Source organism: Podarcis filfolensis (assembly GCF_964270895.1).
Source record: "Podarcis filfolensis genome assembly, chromosome: 4".
Lineage (NCBI taxonomy): Eukaryota > Metazoa > Chordata > Lepidosauria > Squamata > Lacertidae > Podarcis > Podarcis filfolensis.
Window position 1 is genome coordinate 41,352,044 of NC_139607.1, and position 22,547 is coordinate 41,374,590.

Below are 22,547 nucleotides of genomic sequence, written 5' to 3' on the forward strand. Positions count from 1 at the left end.
CTCTGCTTGATTGCTGGTAGATAACTTTTCCCCTGAAGCCCCTATGCCACAGCTCATGCTTTTCAAAAGTGTCCATTGAGAAGCCTGTTTCAAGGTCGGGAGAAAAAAAAATCAAATTTTGTAAGCAGCCTTCTCTTTGTGGAATTTTGGATTTAGCTAGTTGCTTTAACCTCACAGCAATCCAACAAGGGAGGCAAGGCTGTGCCCAAGGCTACTCTGAACTTGAGAACTGGGTTGATATTTTAACCTGGATTTCCTACATCTTCTTTAATGGTAGGTGGCTGTGCACTGCACACCCATGGAATAATAAATCAAATGGAACATTTGAGATATAGTATATTACAGAATTTACCAGCATCTTGTGCATGTCAGTGGAAAACTTCTAATTTGTATTTAAATCAAAAACCTCAATACTCTCCATCATGAGGGTGCTGATAGAGCAGTACAAGAAAAGGAGGTGTTAAAAAGTGAATGTAAATATTTCTAGATTGCACAGTGCCATTGTAGTCTGAAAATATGTACCTTGTTGTATTCTTAAGCCAATTAATCAAGAAAAAAACCAAGAACAAAATCTAAGTCAGGTCCAGACTGTCTGAACAGCCCTTAAACCATTTTTTACATGGCACCACCATGGAAGTAGGGATAAGTGTAGAAATGTTGATGCTATTTGAATCCTTTCCCTAGTCCTGCTCAGGTAGAAGAATTCGAGGTTTTTTTGATTGTCCTCTAATCATGATCTTTCTAGAATAAGGGACAAGGAGTATGCTTATTCCCCAAAGAATGATATTCATTGCCACTTAGATAAAATAGGAATTTAATCTGAATATATAATAATGTATTTTAAAGGCCAAACATGATTACTGTCCACTGTGTTAATGAGTTTTCATATTCTTGATTGTTAACGGAAAATACACTTTTTTATTTCTAGTGTAAGACACTATCTAGCGTCTGTGACCACATAATCTCACTCTCATCTGATCCTCTTGTGTCTCAATCTGCTCACCTGGAAGTGATCCAGCTGGCAAACATCAAACCAAGCGAAGGGCTGGTAAGATGTACGCAGTTAATCAAAACTGTCATCCAGGACGAAAGAAATACATTCTACGAATAAGACCTGTATTTGGCATATCTAGTTCTTCTATTTGTAGATGTGATCTTCAGTCAGCTAGTGGAAATTGCATATTAATAATTACTGTATAAAATTCTTAAGGAAATATTGAAAAAAATAGTACCAGTTGAAAGCTACCTCTTTTAAGTACTGTATCTCTAGAGGTTGGTAAGCTTGCAAACCTATGTCCCTCCTTTACGTCCTGAGTCGCATTAATGAGGAGCTCACAGTGCAATCCTATACATGTCTACTCAGAAGTTGAGTTCAATGGTGCTTACTCCCAGGTAAGTAGGTGTAGGATTGCAGCGAGAGGCTCTGAATACAATCAGATATTTAATGAAGTTGCTTCTAGGTTAATGGGTTCAGGCCTGGGATGTGGATTTCTTGCATCCCATAAAATAAATTTATATGTAGCAGCTGAATGTTCTTAAAGAAAACACTTCCATATTGGTTACATAATGCAGGAAAAAATCCTGGTTAATTTAGGAAAATGTCCCCCCCCCCCCCCGCTATAGTAAGATTTATTGACAATGTTGTTACTTATATGAACTCCTTCGGTATATTTACAATAAGTTCCTCATATTTGATATGAATGTTTATGCAACAGTTAATAAGCGCTAAGGGTTGTAGCCAAGGCTGAGCAAGAAATTCTACTTGTGCAACAAATTTTCAATTTCCTCTCCTACCCTGCGCCCCACAAGTGTTCTGGAGGCTCCGCCAACCCTCTGCAGCTCTTTTTGAGGTTGTGGTGGGGCTGAAGAAGTAGTTCTGTTTTCACATAAAGAAGTCTGATGTACCAGCAGTACTGCAGCATGTGATAAAGCTCAAAGTCTTTATTTTAATGGATACTTTTTATATGTCACCTGAAGTTTTTTAAGTCTGGATACTATTTAAATATTTTCAAAATTTGTTCATACTGTACTTGGTGCACTCTGCCCTGCCCAAACCTTCCATTCCTACTGTAGTACTATACTGCCGTTCATTCGTAATCTCATACTTGTCTCAGTGCCACCAGTTCAGGTAAAGACCATTTTCAGTACCATTGTCTGCTGTTTTTTCCATCTCACATATCGTAACTAATGTTGGTTCTTCATGGTTTCACTGGGATTCATAAACCTTTCCTAATTCAGCTCTCCTTTTATTGTTTTCTTCTTCCAGAAGTGCCCTTTAAGATGTGATCAAAACAATTTTATTTTACTGTAAATTTTCTATGTTTCAAGCCTCTATGGTTGGTTTTCTGCTGCTTTGTCGGTTTAGATGGCAAGGTTCTCCATGCATGGAGCTGTTTGTTCATTATTTGTTTACACTGTATATGGTACAGTAAAGTTATGCCTCTTAAGAGTACTTCAAGAACAAAAAATGGATGACAGAAACATTGAATGTATCTTCAATTTTTTAACTTTTGCCTTTCCCCACTGTATTTTGCAGACAGTAAGCTCTTTAGGGCAGAGCCAAGTGGTATCAATTTCCTGGCAAAACATGTTATTTGGGGATTCTGTAAAGTATTGAGTTGTAATGGTTCACTGCTTATGTAAACTATTTTTGACACCTATCATTGAAAAATGTTTCATGAGCTAAATTTGTGTAAGCTACTTAAATGTCTGCAATAATGATTGCTATAAAAGTGTGAATGGGTGTCTTCAAACCTTGCTATGATTATCATGGGTATTCAGCAGTTTTGAAGGGTCTTCCAGATTTTTGTATGTAGGAAAATGTAAGCAGAACAGCTGGGTAACCCAATTTCCTATAGAACTTTTGAGTTATCTGAAAGTTATTTATCATCTATATAAAAAGCAGGGAACAAGGGCTGCATTTCCATGTAGGGAAACCTTCTTGGGGCCCAGGCCTATGGTGGGCCGAGCAATGGATGTGACTCTTAACTTTTGTTCAGTAGGCTACATTCCAGCCACACAAATGCCACAGGTTTCTGTGCGCATGTACATGCATCTATCCATCATTGTAAGAAGAAAGCAAGATTATTATCACAGTTCAATAATACAGTCAAGCTAGGCAACAGCACTCAAGGAAAATGTGATGCACAAATGGTGAGGGTTGCAGTCTGGGGTGAGGTCTGAGGGCAGGATAAAGAAGTCGGGGGGGGGGGATCCCATTCATCCTCTGGGCCTGAAATTTCTCACCACTGATCCCCATTTCTTACTGTTGCCAACTGGAAATAATGATAACAACAGAAGATATGGTAAATGAATTACAATAATTCATGTTAAAAGAAGGCACAGGCAACAAAGACAAGTAAAACCTCTTCAGCTAAGGTATAGGCAATATGAGCTCTAGAAGGATGGAAATAAGGAACAAAGTGAAGTAAAAAATTTTTGCCAACTTTTTATTGTGAGTGGTTTTTAGGAACCAAATGGTTGAACTATAGGCGATAAAAACAAGATAGAAAGGATGGAAGAGTAGGCAGGAAATGAGCTGGCTGCTTATTTTTTAATGAATACATTTCAGCTTTTATCCCTTTTATATTTGAGGGCTCTAAGGCTTAATTGCTACTGACATTGTTGGGATGTTAGGCATTATTAATTTAGTGCACCATTTGTCATATCAAAGAATATATGTCTTTGGATAGCCTTGCACAATTGCATGCTACTAGGGATATACTGTGATCGGTGATAAATGTATGAGGAAGTTGTATACCATGTGCAAAGCCTGAGGTAAGGTATAGCTTGCAGAATTTTAAGACACAGGCAAGAAAATAGCTGTAGTGGTTAAGAAGCATCAAGATTCATTCATATGATCAATTTGCAGTTTTTTATCCAGATGGGTTGGTTTGTAGGAGGAGGGTAGAGATTTTACATCACTGGTTTAATTACTATCACTGGTGTGTGTTTCTGTGATCTAGATTCTCAAAATATGAATTGGACTTGTTTAACTAACACTTGTTTAACCTGTCAGGGATCATTATGTCACTTTTGCCTGGATTCAGCATTGATCAGCAACTCTATATTTAGTTTTTGGTGTCAACTGTAGGGCTGGAATCTTGATAGAAAAGAAAAGAAAAGTCAGAAGTGCATTTTTATCATTGTGCTGATAAAACCTAATTTGGCATTCCTGAACAATTAAATTCCCGAGTTCAAACAGCAAGACACAAACTTGAACAGAAAGAGAAAGAGAACAGGATGGACTTGTGGGCACTTTTCAGGAAAGGCAGGGAAATACCAAGTAACCAATCACCACCATTCTTAAACTTCATAGCTAAGTACCAATAGAAATACAGTGGCAGGTTTTACAGGTAACACCACTAATATCATATAATCAATTGTATCAGTGGCCATTGAGAAACATATTAGGATTAACCTCTCTAGAATGCTATGTAACAAATTTTTTACGGCATAGGTTTATGAATGAACCAGACATCATTCTTACTGTACAATCATGATGATTTGTGATCATGATAGTATCAAGGTGCTTATATGAATGACACTTTCAATACTGGTTGTGCCTGAAAATATTTTAGGGCAAATGTACTGCTTCATTTCTAATCACTATATGCCCATAGCTTCCTGCTGAAATCCTTTCCCCCCACAATTTTTTTGGTTTATTGCTGTTCTGATTTTGTTGTGCTGTAGCACAAGATTGCCCCTTGCCCAGCGGTAATAATATGGTAACATTGGAAAGCATTGCAAAGTAATGAATAAAGCAGAATGTATATGAACTGTCCAGTATAAATCCACCACTGATACATTAGTATTGCATCAATGGCATGTTGCAGAATATACCTGCATAAAGGGTCATTCTAGAGGGGCCCCAAGTTCCTTTTATCAAATGCATGCAGTGCTATCCTCAGTTGATATATGCATATGGATACAGCGGGGGGAATGTAAATAGTTAGAAGCAAATAACATGCAAAATGTACAAACTGTGACAATTATGTTAAAAGTTTAAATATATGTATAATAAACATAGAGACCTTTCGCAAAGCAGTACTGATTATAACATCCAGACATTGCTAAGTTAATTTGCAATTTTTTGACTGTTTCTAATATGTGATAAGAGAAAGATTAGTGTTGGTATAACAATGTTGTTTAGACAAGACAGAGTTGTTCTCAGACTTGTAAACAACATCTGAGTTTAGTAAATCTCAGTTTTTGATCCATACAGTATCTAAGAAGCCAATCAAAAAGTTCCTTAAACTAAATCATGCAGGTTACATATTCTCTTTGTAATGTTACTCAAAAGTTTTTTTTACAGAGAGATTAACTGGATTATCTCCTATCAGAACATGATAAGTGCCTCAAAATCTTGGGGATTTATATTACTGAAAGATGCACATTAAAACCCCTTATTCACACTCAGAAGGTGTTCCTGTTTTAAGTATGTCAGAGATAAATACTCTGTTCAAGTATAAACCCTGAACACCACTGTGTAGTATGTGGAACAAGTGTTTGGCAATTGTATTATATAGAACAGTTGCCATAGCTTATTTATTTGGTGATACCTTGCCACCTCATGAAGCATCTTCTAGAAGTCTGCTCATGGGGTGCTCCTGCCATTAGAAGCAGTACAGAAGCTAGGGGCCGCAGGAGTAAAGTGATAGCAGCAAAAAATCCTGCACCATTCCCTACTCCAATGGAAGCCTCTGCTGAATCTGTTTCTTCAATGGACATAAGGAGTTACTGTGTTGAACACTAATGAATATCCAAGCTATTGTCTTTATTTCATTAAATGACTGTTAGAAAAAAGGTAGTCTAAACATAGTTACATCTTATATCCTATTTGTCTGAATAACGCAATTTGTTTTGAAGCTTTTTCTTTTAATATTTAGAAATAAAATAAATCTCTGTACTTTAAGGAAGATCTTCTGCAGCGCATCCTCCCACCTGTGCCTTTTCTGCTGTGAATGCTTTAGGTGTTCTGTCTCCCTAGAGTGGACTAATTTGCTTGACATTTCTCATCCTTGCATATTTATGCCCTTATTATCTTCAGAGTAATGACATAAAATTGTCTGTGGCTACGTACCTGAAAAGGGGTATGTGTTTTATGTCATGACTATGAAAATTGAGACATGTACTATCTTCAGCTATGCTGAACTAACTTGTTTTTTGAGTTCTGGATTTTCCTTGCTTTACGTGTACTGTTTCAGAAAACTATCAGCGGCCAAATGTCTATTTTTTGTTGTTTTTTTAAGTAAAAGCACGAAATTTGTTTTGGGACACAGGCTACTTAAAGGTAATCTAGCAGCTCTTTATTGGTGCTAGTTATAACTTGATATTTTTACATTAAAAGGATAACAAATTGCTGTTCATTAGTGCTGGTCCCTTATGCAAAGCAGGCTGACAAGACTCTAAAGCTCCATATAGTTATAAAGTACTATGGCTCCCCTTGCCCCATTCAAGCCACCAGAGGTCAGACGGTGTACAGATTTGGAGGAAGAATAAAAGAAAAAAGACAAGTTGAAGTAACAGTATCAACGTAATACTGCTGGAAAAAGACTCTGTTTTCTTGAGTTTAGCATTTGATACAAGGCTGGATCAAAGCTGTAGTAGCACCTAAAATGTACTGCCTGAGGTGGACCCTCATTGCCATATTAAGGCTAAGCCCTGCCTTGCCATGATAATAGAATGCTTTCAGTAATAGTAGCAAAATCAATTTCATCCTGCAGAGAGGTTTGCCTCTGCTGTAAAATCTGTAAAGGTTCTAGAATGTATATTGCATTTTACTGTCATTTCAATTCCATAAAGAAACCAGTGGTTAGATATGGCATGCTTGTGTTGTACTCTGAACACAATTTATCCTCTCTGCTGTTCAGTGTCCGTGAAGTTACTCTGTAGGAAATTTACCTTTGTCTTTGATGCTGTTAGTAGATGGCATAGAAAAATTACATTTGCAGCCCATCATCACTTCATGGATTAAAGCTTTCAGGCTCTGTAAGGTCTTGAATATCTTTTTTTTAAAAACAGGGGAGCTATTTCTGTGAATTCTTCTGGCTCCTCATTGTAAATGATAAAGGGTAATCTTTCAGATATGTACTCTGCAATGGAAGTAGAACAGCCATTATTCCCCTCCCCCCCCCCCATCTTATTCTGCACACTGCCTTGAGTGTTTCTTGAGACAGAGAATCACAGGTCAGGGTCCCTCCTTTTTTTCTTGAGCAAGTGGCACACCCAAAATGTCAAGCAAATGAGCAAATTATTTCATCATAAAGACCCAGTTGTAGGCAGGCCCACAAACAGGAAACCATCCAAATCATACACAGTGTCAAAAAAATGCAGTTCACCTCCTCAGAGCCTACTCCAAAAACACGCTGAAATGCTCAAAGGTGGAAAATGAAATTTAACACCACATGGGTAATGCTCAATCCACATAAAATGTCCCCTCAAAGGAAAAACCCAGCAAATCAAATTCTTCCAGATGGACTAGGAGAAGGTGAAAGATTGACTTAATGCCACATTTACACATCAATGTACGCCTGCCGTAGTGCTGAACCATACAGACAGCACTGTTGAAGGAGTCATAATACGCTGTGCAAAGCTGGTCAGGAATAGCATCATTTACTGACCAGCCTCTGGGAATCAACCTAAATTCCTCAGGAGATTTTTTGGGGACAGTGCCTAAAGGAGGCGTTTAGAAGGATTCAGGAGGGCATTGGCCTGCTCCAATTAGCTTTCTATAACTAAAATAAAACAAGATTTCATTACTAAATGCAGTGGTCTAATAATGTGAATATGTAGAAGACCATTAAAACTATTGCCCTCATCTAGAAAATATCATATGGGTTGTTGTAAAAGTGGAAGAGGATCAACTAAAATATGCTTTGGTAGTATCCTGGGGCATGTAGTCTACATTGTGTGATACAAGATGGAAAGATAGTACACTAGAGGAATTTAGCTTCTCCCAGCAACTATTTAATTCAACTTGACTAGAACATTTTTGAATGTGATGATCCATAAAGCACCTTAGATGTAGGTTAGTATTCAACCAGTGTTATAACACATATAAACATTCCCTAGGTCATAAAAATATAGCTCATGTGTTCCATAGAGGCCTCAGTTCATGTACTATTTCTAAAACTAGGCATATTTTATTTATCTTTGTGATCCGTATTAATCAGCAAGTATGAATTGGTTATATACAAATTCTATATATAGTTCTTTGATCAAAATACATTCCTTCCTTTGCAGAATAATACTTTTACTTTATTTGTAGATCTAGTGGGTAAATAGAAGGCTCACAGGTTCTGCAGTTCTGCAGTTTCGCTGAATTGCTTTTATAGTTTTCAGTTGTTTTTAAATTCTCGACTATATAGTCACTATTTCAGTATCTCAGAATTACAATGTGCCTTTTAAAATATTGGATTTTAAACAATATGAGTTTATACTATTTATGTTACTGAGAAATACATGTAGTGATGTTTTGGTCAGCTGAGCTGGTTTCTAATTATTAAAATTTTGGCATCTCAAATCACTTAGAATATCGATGGCATTGTAGTCTCCCCTGTGACACCCCCCCCCCCAGATTTTACAGTTCACTATTTAAATCTGTATGCACTTTTCACAGGATGTGCTTTGATTCAATACTACCCTGGATTTGCCATTTTCAAGGGATTGTGTTTAGTGTTTATAATGGAGTGCCTATGGATTCTACTTATAAAATGGACACTTTCTCTGGTTATCTTCATATTATAACCTTACACTTGAGAACAGTGAATATGAAATTGTTCCTACCTTAAATAGCGCCACTGACATATAGTTCATTTCAGTTTTGCCATGTGGATTGGGATTTTCCCCCCATGTCACTACAATATTTTTGCAGTGCTATGAAGACACCTCTCAATCCACATTGTGAACCATTGCATACAAATGAGTTGCACCTAGAGACATCTGCCACATCAAATAAAAGGAGTTTACATGTATTTTCTTCTGATAGAAACACTTGGTATTCCAGTGGCATGTGTTAGTGGTATTACTCAAATGCTGTTAGAGCGATGTTAGATGGGTGAGACGTTTATATTGGATGGCAGTAGTTTGCAAGAACTTTACAATTTTTTTCCCATGATGTCTTTTTCTTAGGGTATGTACATTAAATCAACATATGATGGTCTTCATGTAATTACTGGAACAACAGAAAATGTAAGTATTGTTATCAAATTTGCTGCAGTCTGGAACATAATTTAAATCTAAATTTTGGATTATGATTCCCCTTTTGCTTGCCTACGTGTGTATTAACTGCAAAGGATCAAGAGCATGTTTGGGGAAGGAAGGGGTGCACGTGGGAGAAGAGCTTGAAACAGCTTGGGCTAGAGTTGTGAGAAAGTTAGCTTCAGTAATGCATATAAACTGGACTTTGTTCAAGGGAGGAAAAAGTGTATCACCGCCATACCTTGTCGTGAATTAAAGGAAATTTGTCTTAATTTGCATAGGATTTTGTGCTGTAGTTTGCTGTGGTGCAGTAAACACATTTCCTATCTAATAATGTTTTTGGTTTTTTTATTGGAAATCAAATAATATTAAAAGCTGATAAGTTAGTATCTCATCTAAGCAGCACACACACTCCTTCATGTCTTCTTTGTTTATAAAAATAGATGTAATGTCACCAGACTCGAACTCATTGTACCAACTAATGAGAGTTTGAGAAAGGATAGTCTCTCTTGCAGACATTCACCTCTAGCCATTTTCAGACTTATGCTTATTCATTTGTATGAGAAGTATTCTCTAGGTTCCTTTAAAGGACAGAAGCCACCTTCTTATGAAGGAAACTCAAACAGCTGAAAATATCTGAAAACAGAATTTCCAATGACATTCTTAAATCAACCATAGAATTCTTCTTCCCACCAGAAGTGAAGTTAAACTTCAAGTCACCAATAGTAGTGTTTGTACATTGTTTACTATACAGTGGTACCTCATGTTAAGAACTTAATTAGTTATGGAGGTCCGTTTTTAACCTGAAACTGTTCTTAACCTGAAGCACCACTTTAGCTAATGGGGCCTCCCGCTGCTGCCGCACCGCTGCTGTGCAATTTCTGTTCTCATCCTGAAGCAAAGTTCTTAACCCCAGGTACTATTTCTGGGTTAGAGGAGTCTGTAACCTGAAGTGTCTGTAACCCGAGGTACCACTGTAGTTGGAAAGCTCCTGCCACTACAGTTTCCCACAGGAAAACACGTGAGGGTTTCCAACAGGTGTTCTACTGTGGGTTAGAGGCACAGCCCACCACCGAAATGCTGCAACGCTTTGCATTCCTGGTACTTAATGTGCATGTCAGTAAACTAGTAACACACTCCATCCTGTGTCAGTTTGGCATGCATGCTCACACAATTGCCTTGCTTCTCTATAGTAAAAACTTCATTGAAACTGCCTTGATTGAAGCTTCTGTTGGGATGAAAGTCACATCACAGTGACTAACAAGATCCTCTGATCAGTCCCTTTATCTAATCAACATGACTAATCACAGTGATAGGTCTGAGTTCTTGCAAATTTAGTTGAGGCTATAAGTGAGTTACTAATGTGTGTGGAGCAGAACAATATGAACAATTACAGCCTTCCATAGTTCTGCTGAAGCAGTTTCCATTGTCAAACTGAATAATAATAATATGGTTAAACTGAATAATCTCCCATATGTGTAAACATAATTTATTTGAACTGTGACCGGTATCAATATAATAGTAATACTGTCCATGTATTGCTCTCAACATAATTTGTCATTTAATAAAACATCTGCACAGATATTGATAATACATTTTTAGAACGAGTCCATAGATTGATGCTGTTGGTGGTATTTAATATTTAGTGCTCTTAGAGCAAAATAATTGAAAAAAATCCATAATATATAGTACTACTTGCCTTGTTTTATAAATATTAAAAGCATTTATTCCATAAGGGCTAAGTTATATTTGGAGGAAATGTAAAGTGGTTTCTAGTTTGCCTTAATAGATATCATTACACTGCAGTCTAATTAAATTCAATGTGATTATTCTGCTTAGAGCTTCTTCAAGAGCAGCCCCACATTCAGCCCATTGCAGTAGTTTAAGTAGGAGGTCGCTTGAGCATGGACAACTGGAACCAGACTATTCTAGTCCAGGAACAACTGTAGATGGCAGTTTATCCTAAAATGGGCATAATTCTCCTGGCCACAGAAGCCACTTGAGACCCCAGTGGCAAGCTGGGATTCACGTGCCAAACCACTTGCACCATGAGGCTTTCCTCCCTCTCCCTTTCCATTATCGGCTCCAGGATGGTGGTGGTGGTGAGAACCCTCAGAACGGTGTGCAGAGGCAGGGGAGGGAATTGTTCTATCTGGTACTCTGATATACTTGAACAGATGGAACATTTATAATATTGTGACATTGAATTCTGCTCCATTAGTACTTCCAGTACTCAAAATTTCTTTTTGAGGGAGAGCGCAGTCCCTCCCAGACCCGATGATGTACCTAATTCCCAGACACAGGAACCACCTACCGTAGCACCTCCTTCTTAACAGTATTCAACCTCAGTTTACTGGCTCCCATCCAGCTCTTCACTGCTTTCAGACACCGATCCAACACCTTCACAGCCTGTCCTGATTCAGACGGAATAGATAAAGCTGCATGTTATCGGCATACAAATGGTACTTTCCCCACATCCCTGCATGACAGCTCCCAGTGGTGGGTGAATAAAAATCTAAAAAACAACACATCCATAAAAATAGGTGAAGCAGATCCTACCTCATGGCCAAGAAGGGAGAATTAGAGATTCGACAGTGGTTTTCTAAAATCCCTGGATCCAGGGAGGGCTTTTTCAAGAGATGCCTTTCCATAAGCCCTTTCCAGGAAGTGGGGATAACTCCCTTCTATAAAGAAACAACCACTCCCTGCATCAATCGAGTCAGTCCACTCCTACCATATTTTATTAGCCTTGATGGGCAAGGATCGAGACGGCATATAGTCACCCTCACTTTCAGGCTCCTACCCATGTCATCAGGCTGCAACAACTGAAACTGATCACACAAACTGAAACTAAACCATGATCCTGGGATCTCCAGTGGGACTAGAATAAGCGTGACTACAGTGTGCTGTATTGGCAAAATAATAGCCAATGTATGTTACTAGATTTTAAGATCAGTTGTAATATTGTGAAGCATTCAAACAACTTGAATCTAGTGGTGGTAATCTCACTAGAGGGTTTGAGCGTTGCAAACGACATAGATCATAACAGTGTCCAGCCTTACATTTAGTTTTTGCTGTGTGTGGCATGTGCCATTTTAGAAGATGTATCCCACTTCTTTCTCACACAGGTTGTAATGCCTCTTCTTTGATGCTTTACTTGCATGCATAATTTGAAAATAAAAAGTGTCTTGTTTGTTCAGAACTACTGGTTTTACTCAGTGCAGATTGAGTAAAACTTGTACAAAAAATGGACTAAGTTTTCTCTAACTGTGTGATATCCCCACCATTTTTAGAAGTTAGAACCCTACCGCATGCTTTAGTCCCGTTCATTTCAATTCGTCATGGGAATGCTTCATTTTCTCTGGATTTTGATCTGAATCCTTCCGAGTCAGTCCATCCTGAGTTTAAGCTGCATTGATTTAAAATGTTTAACTTTTGCCCAGTTGCTATCCACAGTGTTTTATATTATCACTGCATTTTTAGAAATCTTCCAACTTCCAGAGGACAGAAGTAGGAATTGATATAAATGCCTTCTGATCATAGTACTTAAATTGAACTCCTGGTGTTCTGGATTTTCTGTAGTGAAGAGAAATGAGTGTCTGTGTTTACTTGCACTGGAAAATGATTTATTAAACTTCAGGGGAAAATATATTATGTGATTATCTTAAAAACTATTGCAGTTAGGTGAGAATTTGGGACATTTTGTGTATTCCATGGATCACCACTCTTTGTGCCCTTGCACATAGAGCACCTTTGTCCAGTGGCACAGCAGACCTGGAGCAGCAAGGGAGGAGTCAACTTCTCATGGCACCCTTGAAAGATCCCATGGTTCTCATGAGGGGCTGATCCGCTGAGTGCTTAAAAGCCTCAACTGCACAGCAGTCAGGGTCATTATCTTGTAGAAGAGTTTTGTTTTTAAGTCACTGAATGTTCTACATGAGTGGTTTTCAGACTTACCACATTCAGGGAACTATTTCTGTGTTAATTTATGAGCCCAAGGATCTTTGTAAAATTCCTGTTGTTTTGAATGATTCAGGATGCATGTTCTAGGGAACACTTTCCGTACTCATGGGTGCCCTCTATATCGGACCTGAATTAAGAGTGCACCAGGACTTTCAACACCCATAAACACACACCATGCAGTCTAAGGAAAGATCAGTAATGGCAGAGAAGCTGTTTTGGGGGCATCTTGTCAGAATAGTTGAACACTACCCTGCTTGGATCACAAAACCCTTCTAGAGATTTTGTGAGTACTCAGTGGACACACAAAACTCAGTGTGTTTGTATTTCCTCTCCTTGTCTTGCAGCCCCCCTCAAGGAAAACGAGGGGGGTTGTATCTGGTGGCAATAGGGAGTACTGCCCCCATCCATTCATCTTGAGGAAAAAGCTACATGAAGTGTGCCTCTCTGGCTTGAAGTAATGCTGCATGTCTCATTTATACCTGGGAAAGGGAGGCTTGTAGTCCAACCCACGATTCCTCAGTGAGGAATAACACTGAGTTATTTGATCCAGATTATGTCCTCTTCTAGACGTTTAAGGCTCACTGAGGAAGTCTGGTGTTGTCCCATCACAAGTTCAAAACACCCAGTACACTCAAAGGGCCTTAGAGCACTCCCATATTATTGCCATAGTAGCTCACTGAGCTGTCGTCTGTGCAAATAACTTGTTCCAATTGAAGCCTTCTATATGTTGCCAGGACTGTAGCGTTGAAAAAGAGAAATATTTAACTTCCTAGAAAACATAAATACAGTATAGAGAACTAACACAGAGTGCATAGCTTAATAATCTTGCTTTTGCGAAAGGAGAGATGATAGCCAGTAAGGATTGTATTCTTTATCATCTCTTTTATTTTAAATTCAGTCACCTGCAGATCGATGTAAGAAAATCCATGCTGGAGATGAAGTGATCCAAGTTAACCACCAAACTGTGGTAGGTATGATTGAATTCTGTATCACTTGAAGATGATGGTGTATCAGCAACACATGTTAAAATGTGTTGTTTTCCTGGTTTTAGTAGCTTTTGCATGAGAGATTTTAAAAAGACTCTGTAATTTTTATGTATTCTAAAAAATAAGTAGTGTGGAAGCGAAATGTGTGTAAGACTACCAGTTTCTCATAATATTTACTAATAGCAAATTTAGGTGGTTGAATGCCTATTGGTTTGGAAACAAAGCAGAGCCACAAAAAATAAGGTAGTGGTTTCTTCATACTTAATGGCCTGCATAGATACACAGAAGCGTAAATTAAAGGCTAGGGTTGTAAATAGCCCTCTCAAGGATCTGTGAGCTTCAAAAACATACAGAATGTTGAAGTCTCAGCCGAGTGAGTGAAGTGGGAAGAAGAGGGAATTAATCTGATCCTTATCCTGGATTAGGGGTGGGGTGGATGAATCCCATAAAAAATTATAAAATGCTAACGTTTGCGGCTGAGAGCCATCCCATCTCTTACTACGTTGCTCAGTGGGTTGTCCATTTGCTTTTCTCACCCCTTGAAACTCATTCTCCATGAGGCCTGAGCAAGACTACAGGACTCCTATTTCAGCTGGCTGGAATGCTAAACAAGAAACCTGTGTATCAAACAGGTATCTCTCTGGAGTTAACACAGGTTAAACCATTTCCTCTCTCTTTTGGTCATTTACACATTGCTTTAGTATAGCATGAGTTCAATACATTTACTCACATTTAATATTCTGTAATTTAGAATATTTTATTCTGAAGTGCCTTATTTATTTATATTCACATAATTTTAAACTGCACTTTAATATGAAAATATCACAAGGCAGTATAAGAACTGAAAAGACAGTGTTACACTAAAAATAATTAAAACATCAAACACATTAGTAAGAGCTTAGGTTGAAAGTGTGTCTGAAGAGAGTTTTTAGAAGACATCTAAAAACAAGATATGACTCCTGCTAAGCCTCTATTGACAAGGAGGTCCAAAGGGCATAGTCTGCCACATAAAAAGCTTGACACTTGTTAAAGGCCAGCCCAACCTAAGGGGCATGGAGGCTTACCAAATGTGCCCCATCGGAACACAACAATGATCAAGACAGATCATAATTACAGTAAAACTGTACTGGGAAAGTAATATTTGTAGGAATTGCTATCCTTAAGAGTAGGACAGCCATAGGACAGCTTTCATAGCTACACAGGCTGGGCAATTTTTGTTGGGTTCACGGTTGGGAATGGAAGGATTAAGCACTCTTCCCATGCACTGTGGTCCCCTTCCTGTCTGTTAATTTCCCTCCCCCCCCCATGTGTCACATGTAATTTTTTCCTGTAGGGATTTCTTTACACAGTCTAAATGGTGTGCAAAAACCTAGATTAGGAAGGGTATGGGATAGATTCTGGGATTGTCACTCATTGCACCCCAATTGGCAATATGAGAAAGACTGTGCTGCTGTTTGGGATGGAGAGCACCTCTCTTGATGAGAAGTAGAGTATCAGATGGACATTAGTTGTGGGGGAAAATTTCCCTGATTGCTTCTATATGACCTGTTTATTGAGCATTCTATTCTGATTTGTTTGTGGGAAGGTTTAAAACATCACATCAAGCAATTGTTACTCCATACTTTCCAGTTTATTTAACCATCACTTTGCTTACTGCAAAAAGTCTGACTTGCGGGGCTGGGGCATAGGTTTGCCATAAAGTGATTGAATCCCACCTGCACAATAGCAACTGTCTTGAAGTGCCCTCTTTATGAGAAGCTGTTAGTAGGAGGATTCCTCCTGAAGGTGAGAAAGGCAAGTGAAATATGTTTCAAGTGGTCTTTGAACTTTTCTCTGGCCATTTCTATGTCCAGTCTGCTGAGTCAAGTTGAGATTCAACTCTATGGGAAATTGCACTGGTAGGATATACATGCCACAGCAGTGTGAGAAATTCTGTCTTAACAAGTTGGAGACTAATACTTTAATTCTTTACAAAGAGAGTTGGGCAAGCTCATTTAGATAACATTGCAGGAATGTAAGGTACCTGTCTTTAACATCTAATGTAAAGAACATTGGATTGGCTATGAATGCTGTGAACTTAACTATAGTTATCTATTAAGGGATGTAAAATCCAAATAGGTAAACTTGTGAAGCTAATTAGGCATAGTTTTTCTTACCATTCTGCAAGGTTGATGTTCAGTGTTTTGCAGAACATATCAAAACTGAGGAAAACAACACCAAAAATCAGTTATGTCTGGCAAAGGAGTATAGCCAGGACACACAACAAAGGAGTCACAGCTGCACTTTTTGAAGGACAAAGCCTGTTAGCCCACAGGACTAGAGAAGCAGGCTGGAAAGAAGAGGTGCATGTTTGGGCCCCACCAACACCAAGCTCACCTTTTGCATGCCTGGTATTAACTTTCATGTTAGATGCAAAAGTGGAGAAGCTTACAGGTCTAAGCCCCACACCCACACTACACATTCCCTAAAGCAGCTTCCAGGTACTCAACAACAGCTACCAGTCTACAGATTCAACCGGGACTAGATTGTCTGACTAGTCCTAGCTCTGTGAAACAGCGTATGTGTCAAATGTAGGACGTGTTCTATGAAGAACATAGGAAGTCCTTAAGCTGTTGGCCCAAGTAGTACAATAGCTCTCCAGGGTTTCTTGCAAGGTTCTCTCTCCCAGCCCTACCTGGAGATGCCAAGGATATACTGTACCTCCGAGTTATGGCCCACTAGAAAAGCTGGGAGAAAGTCTCCCACATTGCACACGCGAAAGCATATGCAGTCCCCAAGGACCAAACTAGATGTATATTAAATGCCTATTTGCACTTACATGTACAACCCTTTCTTTCCCTGATGTGGTCTGACAAGATATTGCTCCTTTGAAGCTGTTATTTACATCTGGAGAAAGCCCTCTATTGGGTATTGCTTCAGAGTTGATTTAGTAAGCAGCAGCTGCCTCAGGGCTATGCTTATTTGTGCTCTTTATAGTATTGGGAGAGGGGAATGTCTTTAAGGCTGTTGGGAGGACTGCAACAAGACCCAAGAGTGATAGTAATGGTCGGTAGCTGCAACATGTAGTCTGTAGAGGTTGGTGAGCATCAATGAGAGAGAGCTGCCACCTATGTACTCATCCGTGTTCCTCCTTGAAATACTTCCTGTGTTGGGGAGGTTGGGAGAGACTCATCACTAAAACTACAATTGTTCCTACGCTGTAGGGAGCAGTAGTATAAAACTTTGCTCAGCGTCTGTTTGTTCTGCTCCATGTGACCAGACTGTTCTCCTGAAATGCAAAAGGGTACATTAGGTTTTGAGTAGCCATACAATTATTGAAGAGGAGTGCCTGGCATTTATCAATTTTCGAAGGCTGATAACCTTTAGCCAATCCCCTTTCTGAAGAATGCATGTTTTTGGTGACCTGTGTGGAAACATTGCTGCTGGCTGATGAGTCAGGAAGCATTGATTATGCCACACAATTTAACTAAATTATTGTTGACAATATTTGAGACATGGGGAGATATATGCTGCAGTCACAATCAGATAAATACCGTATTTTTTGCTCTATAAGACTCACTTTTTCCCTCCTAAAAAGTAAGGGGGAATGTGTGTGCGTCTTATGGAGCGAATGCAGGCTGCACAGCTATCCCAGAAGCCAGAACAGCAAGAGGAATTGCTGCTTTCACTGCGCAGCGATCACTCTTGCTGTTCTGGCTCCTGAGATTCAGAATATTTTTTTTCTTGTTTTCCTCCTCTAAAAACTAGGTGCGTCTTGTGGTCTGGTGCGTCTTATAGAGCGAGAAATACGGTAGTTTCTCTCTTCCCACCACCTTTGCTTATCTATGTGGGATGTATTCTTGTATCCTCAGCTGGCGTAATAGAGCAGAAGTTCCTGCTGTGGAAGGGAGATGATCCTGCAGCAGAGTACTTGTAAGGGGTCTGAGATAAGTAGCATTAATAGTGTGTTCTTCCTCTGTTTGTTCTGAAACCAGGCTGTTTGTATAAAGTGTAATATTTTATCATAGAGCCAATCACCAAAGTTCCCTCCAAGGGTATATGACATGAGGCTAGATGTGATACCAAGTGTCTGGTCATCTGAGCTGTGGAATCTGTTTTTAAGGATTTATATTATGTTGTGGATTTGTTATGATTGAGTGCAGAGTTGGTTGCAATTCTATACACTATTGTGATGGTGTGGACAAAGCAGAAGGAAGTGAGGGGGCAATATATTTTGGCTCTGCCTTGCTCTCAGTAGAAGTTTTGCTTTGCTTCTTTGACTTGCACCATCTCTGTCACTAACATAACATTATGCCAACATGTAAGGGCAGGAGCAGGTCTGAGCGATTCAGACTTAGAATACTTCTCCCTCCACCTACCTTGTATATAGCCCATTTCCAGCCCCCAAGCTAGTACAATTCAAGCAGTACTGGGGAGAAGCTGCTGTAGCACCGAGTCCCTGCAGTAGTATTAACTTGAAGATCCATTGGCCAGGAGGCTAATAGGCCCCTAAGTCAGTGCTCTTGTTTATAATGGCAGTGAGATTATTCTTACAATAAATCCTTCTTGTTTTGCTGCCAAGGGAATGATATCAGTTTAGATACAAATGCTAAGGATTAATTCCAATGTCAATTTTGCACTACAAATAGTTTGATACCTTGTATAGCTGTACTATAGGTTTTCGGAATTGCACACAATTGCAAACTGTGCATCAGTTTGTATATGCTGAATATGGCGTAATGGTTGAGAGCGTAAGCTTTCAGTTGGAAGTTTCCAGTTTAGTCTTCAGCTCTGTTATTAACTCACTTGGTATTCCTAAGTGAGCCTCTATCTCAGCTATCCTTATCTGTTACATCAGGATAATACTAATGGCTTGCCTTCAGTGTTTTCTGAGGATCACTGACAATGTATGTGAACCACTTGTGTAGCACTTAGGAAAAGTGCAGTGTAAAACGCTTATCATTAGTTCTGAATATTGGTTCTGCCTAAAAACTATGGATGAATTAGCTAGTTGATTCTTGTTAGCTTGCAAGAGGTCATAGTAGATATTTGCTTTTTTTCTTGCAGTTCCAGATATGCAGTTGAATGAATTGGAAGATTTTATACACTTGAATTAGTTAAAGTTCTGCCTAATTATAAAATAATTTCCATGTAATACATAGCTAAGATATATTCTGTCAATTGTGTATAATTTAGTTTAATGCAGTAATAGTATGCAACAATACAAAAATTAGTTTTTCTGCTTATTACTATGAATTAATGATGGTGTGGCAGTGCAAACAACCTCCAAGTATACAAATTAATATTAGAAAATTTATGAATCTCGCATTGATTATGCTGTAACAATGTTATAGCTAATTCAGACTTCAGTTTACTATGAAACAATGCAATCTGCAGCAACAACAGTTGAAGAAACAGTCATCAAAATATTTGCTGAACTCAGTGGACTTTAGGCTACAATCTGTATTTGCTGGAACATTTCCTGCCTGCCCTTATTAAATTAAATAAAACTGCATACATTGCATGTTGGATTGTTCACTGATCACCCTTTTGTTCAACCAAGTAAAACAACTGAAGGTGAGATCCAACTAAGTCATTCTCAGAGTAGACCGATGAAAAGCAAAGGACTTAAGATACTTAACACTTATTACAGTGGATTGATTAGTCTGAGGATGACTAATGTTGGATATCATCCTGAATTCGGATGGGGAACTCCAGGCCTGGGGACTGAATGTGGTCCTCCAGGCCTCTTTTCTGATACCAAAAGGTGCCATGAGCCATAAGTCACATTTCTAATTAAAATACGTTGTTTTAAAAAATAAAGAAGTTCCTAGAGGAAAAACATGGTAGCATGAACTGTTGCAGAATACATTCTGATAGGTTCATAAGGAATTGCAGTTCCTTCAAGGAGTTCAGAACTAGGATACACGGAGTTATCCATTTTTTTGTAACTTTAGAGTCCCTTTCCACCTTTGTTTTCACTCTTCCCCAGCAACTTGTTTTGTCCATACTGATACAAAATACTTTGTTTCCTAGTCCCACTAAAATGGCTATTTTTGTAGTCCAATTACTCAAGGGTCTTATTGCTCAAAGGGAATTTCCATTAGAGGTCTTCCTGCACGGAACAAACTAGGCCTAGTTGTAGATGTAAGCCTAGTCTTGTAAAGGAATAAACCATGACAGCTCTAGATATGAATGATCACAGTTCAGAAAAAGCAGAATCATCCATTCTTTTGTGCCAAGTTCAAGGAGAAGCGCCAGTGTGTGAGGGTGATTTGAGGGGGCGGGGAGCAGTGGTTGCACATGTGATATCAGGATGTTGGGAGTATCTGTGCGTGGAACTGAATGTGGCAGCTGCATGGCTACACGGCTCCTCCTCCGCCTCTTCCTGGTGCTGCCACTGGCGGAAGGTTGCTTAAGCCCTTCTTCCTGTCCCTGGCAGCAGGAGGAGAAGGAGCTGGCCACTGGAGCATTGCGCTTCGCCTCTGTGTTTTTTTGGACATGGGAGGCAGGCCCCCATCCCCAAAATATTCAGGGGCTTAGCCCCCAGGAGCTGGGGGTGGGGACTAAGTTCAAGTAACCTTAGTTTATAGATACCTGTTACTATAGCGCGCGCACACACACACACACACACACACAGTGTTCTCTCATCCCATCTTAGTAAACAGTTTGATTCTTTCAGTGCAGGTGGTACTGGTACAAGGGAAAGAACAGTATAAAATAATTAATACTGAACAGATGGGTGACCTAGTCATCCTTGCATCATTATCATTATTATGAAATTTACATTCTGTCTCAGAGGTCCACTTAGTTATTATAGTGAAGAATGTAATTCTCCACTAGCTCAGCAGCTCAGGGCAGTCTGTAATGACTTGTACTAAAACAGAAAGGTGGGTATGTTGGTCTGTAAGAAAAACAAACAAAAACCCACAGTTGACAACGCAGTTGGTTAGTAGGACTAACCAAAACATCACAAAATTGAGGCAAGCTTTCAAGCTCTCCAGCACTCTTCTTTAGGCAAAATGCCTACACAAAGTGCAGAGTGTTAGCAGGAGGAAAAATAAAATCAAAATGTCCAAAATTTAGGATGAATGTTGTAGCTTGTTTTGCCTAGTTACCAGGGAGTAACTATAGGTTACAATGTATCAAAACAAAACAACTAGTTCTACATCTCCATCGATGCTTTCTATTTAGTGCTTTTCAAACAGCAGTCTTATATAAACCACTTTTGAAACTAGGGTGTTTTCAGAGTAGTTTGTGATGAAGCATTGTATTCTGCCACCCTCAGAAAGATAACATTCCTCCTGAATAAGCGCAAGCCATTTTGAGGAATTAAATACTGGCTATATTTCAAAAGCCTACTTCAGTCCCATAAGACCAGTAGATCCTAGAAGCGGTGTGCCTCTCCTCTCCCCAATTTCTTCTTTGAACAGTTAAGCCCACTTTGTATCACAGTTTTTGAATATATATTCTATTTAAAAATAAGTTACAATCGCTTGTGGGGGAAAGAAAATACATCACAGGTTTTAAGTATATTTGGGCTAATTTTGAGGGTCTTTGAATCTGGCCCATTATTGCCTGGGCTATGACCAGAACATTTTTTAAATGGGGATTCATTTATTTTATAAAAATTGCTGCTCTCCATTTCCCCTTTCACTAGGCCCTCAAACAGAACATCTGATCCCTAAGTGATTAAAGTTAACCCTGTTTAAAAAATTTACAAGTGATTTGAAGACATGGTCTGAAGGCTTAATCATAATCATAAGCCTAAGCATAATCATCTGAAAGTGAAAGCTATTGATAGGATTTCCAAGTAAAGAAGTTTAGGATGTTAAGTGTATAAATACAGGGGGCTTTGTAAAAGGAAAACAATTATATGATTATTAAAATAGCTATTATACTTTCAGAATTAAGTTATTGATCAGTTTAAAGTTATGATTCATATACAAGGCTCTTCCGACTCCAAGCATTTTTCACAATCATGCCTAAGAGAAGGACTTGGAATCTGTGACTCTCTTCACCCTAAACTTCTGTGTCTCTGTCATTCCAGGCTCTGCCTCTTATCAACTGTAACGTGAGTAATGCATCCTGAGTCAGAGGTAACACCCACCTACTACTTGACAGAGTCAAACATTTGGGTCAGTAAAGCTTCCAGCTTAAAAGGACCTTTTGCTATTAGAGTATATTCACAAAATTGCATTTTAATGTTGTAAATTAAGTAAGTTTTGAGTACTCCTTTTAATTTTTAAAATCAGGTGCTTTTTATGAAACCTTTAAAATGAGAGCCTTACTCATATGAAGTCTTCAAGAAATACATGCTTCAGGGCTTTATGATTAACACACACTCCTGTTACTTCAGTTCACATAATTTAGCAGCACTTTTGCAAATAAATAAATAAAAATTTATATTAATTATAC

The 22,547-nt window shown here is 38.8% G+C and overlaps 1 protein-coding gene across 3 annotated transcripts in view; it reads left to right on the top strand.

The window, feature by feature from the left end:
- The window catches only part of CNKSR2 (connector enhancer of kinase suppressor of Ras 2), a 133,805-nt gene that overhangs the window by 37,962 nt on the left and 73,296 nt on the right, over positions 1 to 22,547 (top strand). For all 3 annotated transcript variants that reach the window (XM_083612261.1, XM_083612262.1, XM_083612263.1), the window contains exons 6-8: positions 929 to 1,048; positions 9,133 to 9,192; positions 14,063 to 14,131. In XM_083612261.1, coding sequence (XP_083468387.1) covers positions 929 to 1,048; positions 9,133 to 9,192; positions 14,063 to 14,131 — 249 coding nt within the window. The remainder of the gene's footprint in view (positions 1 to 928; positions 1,049 to 9,132; positions 9,193 to 14,062; positions 14,132 to 22,547) is intronic.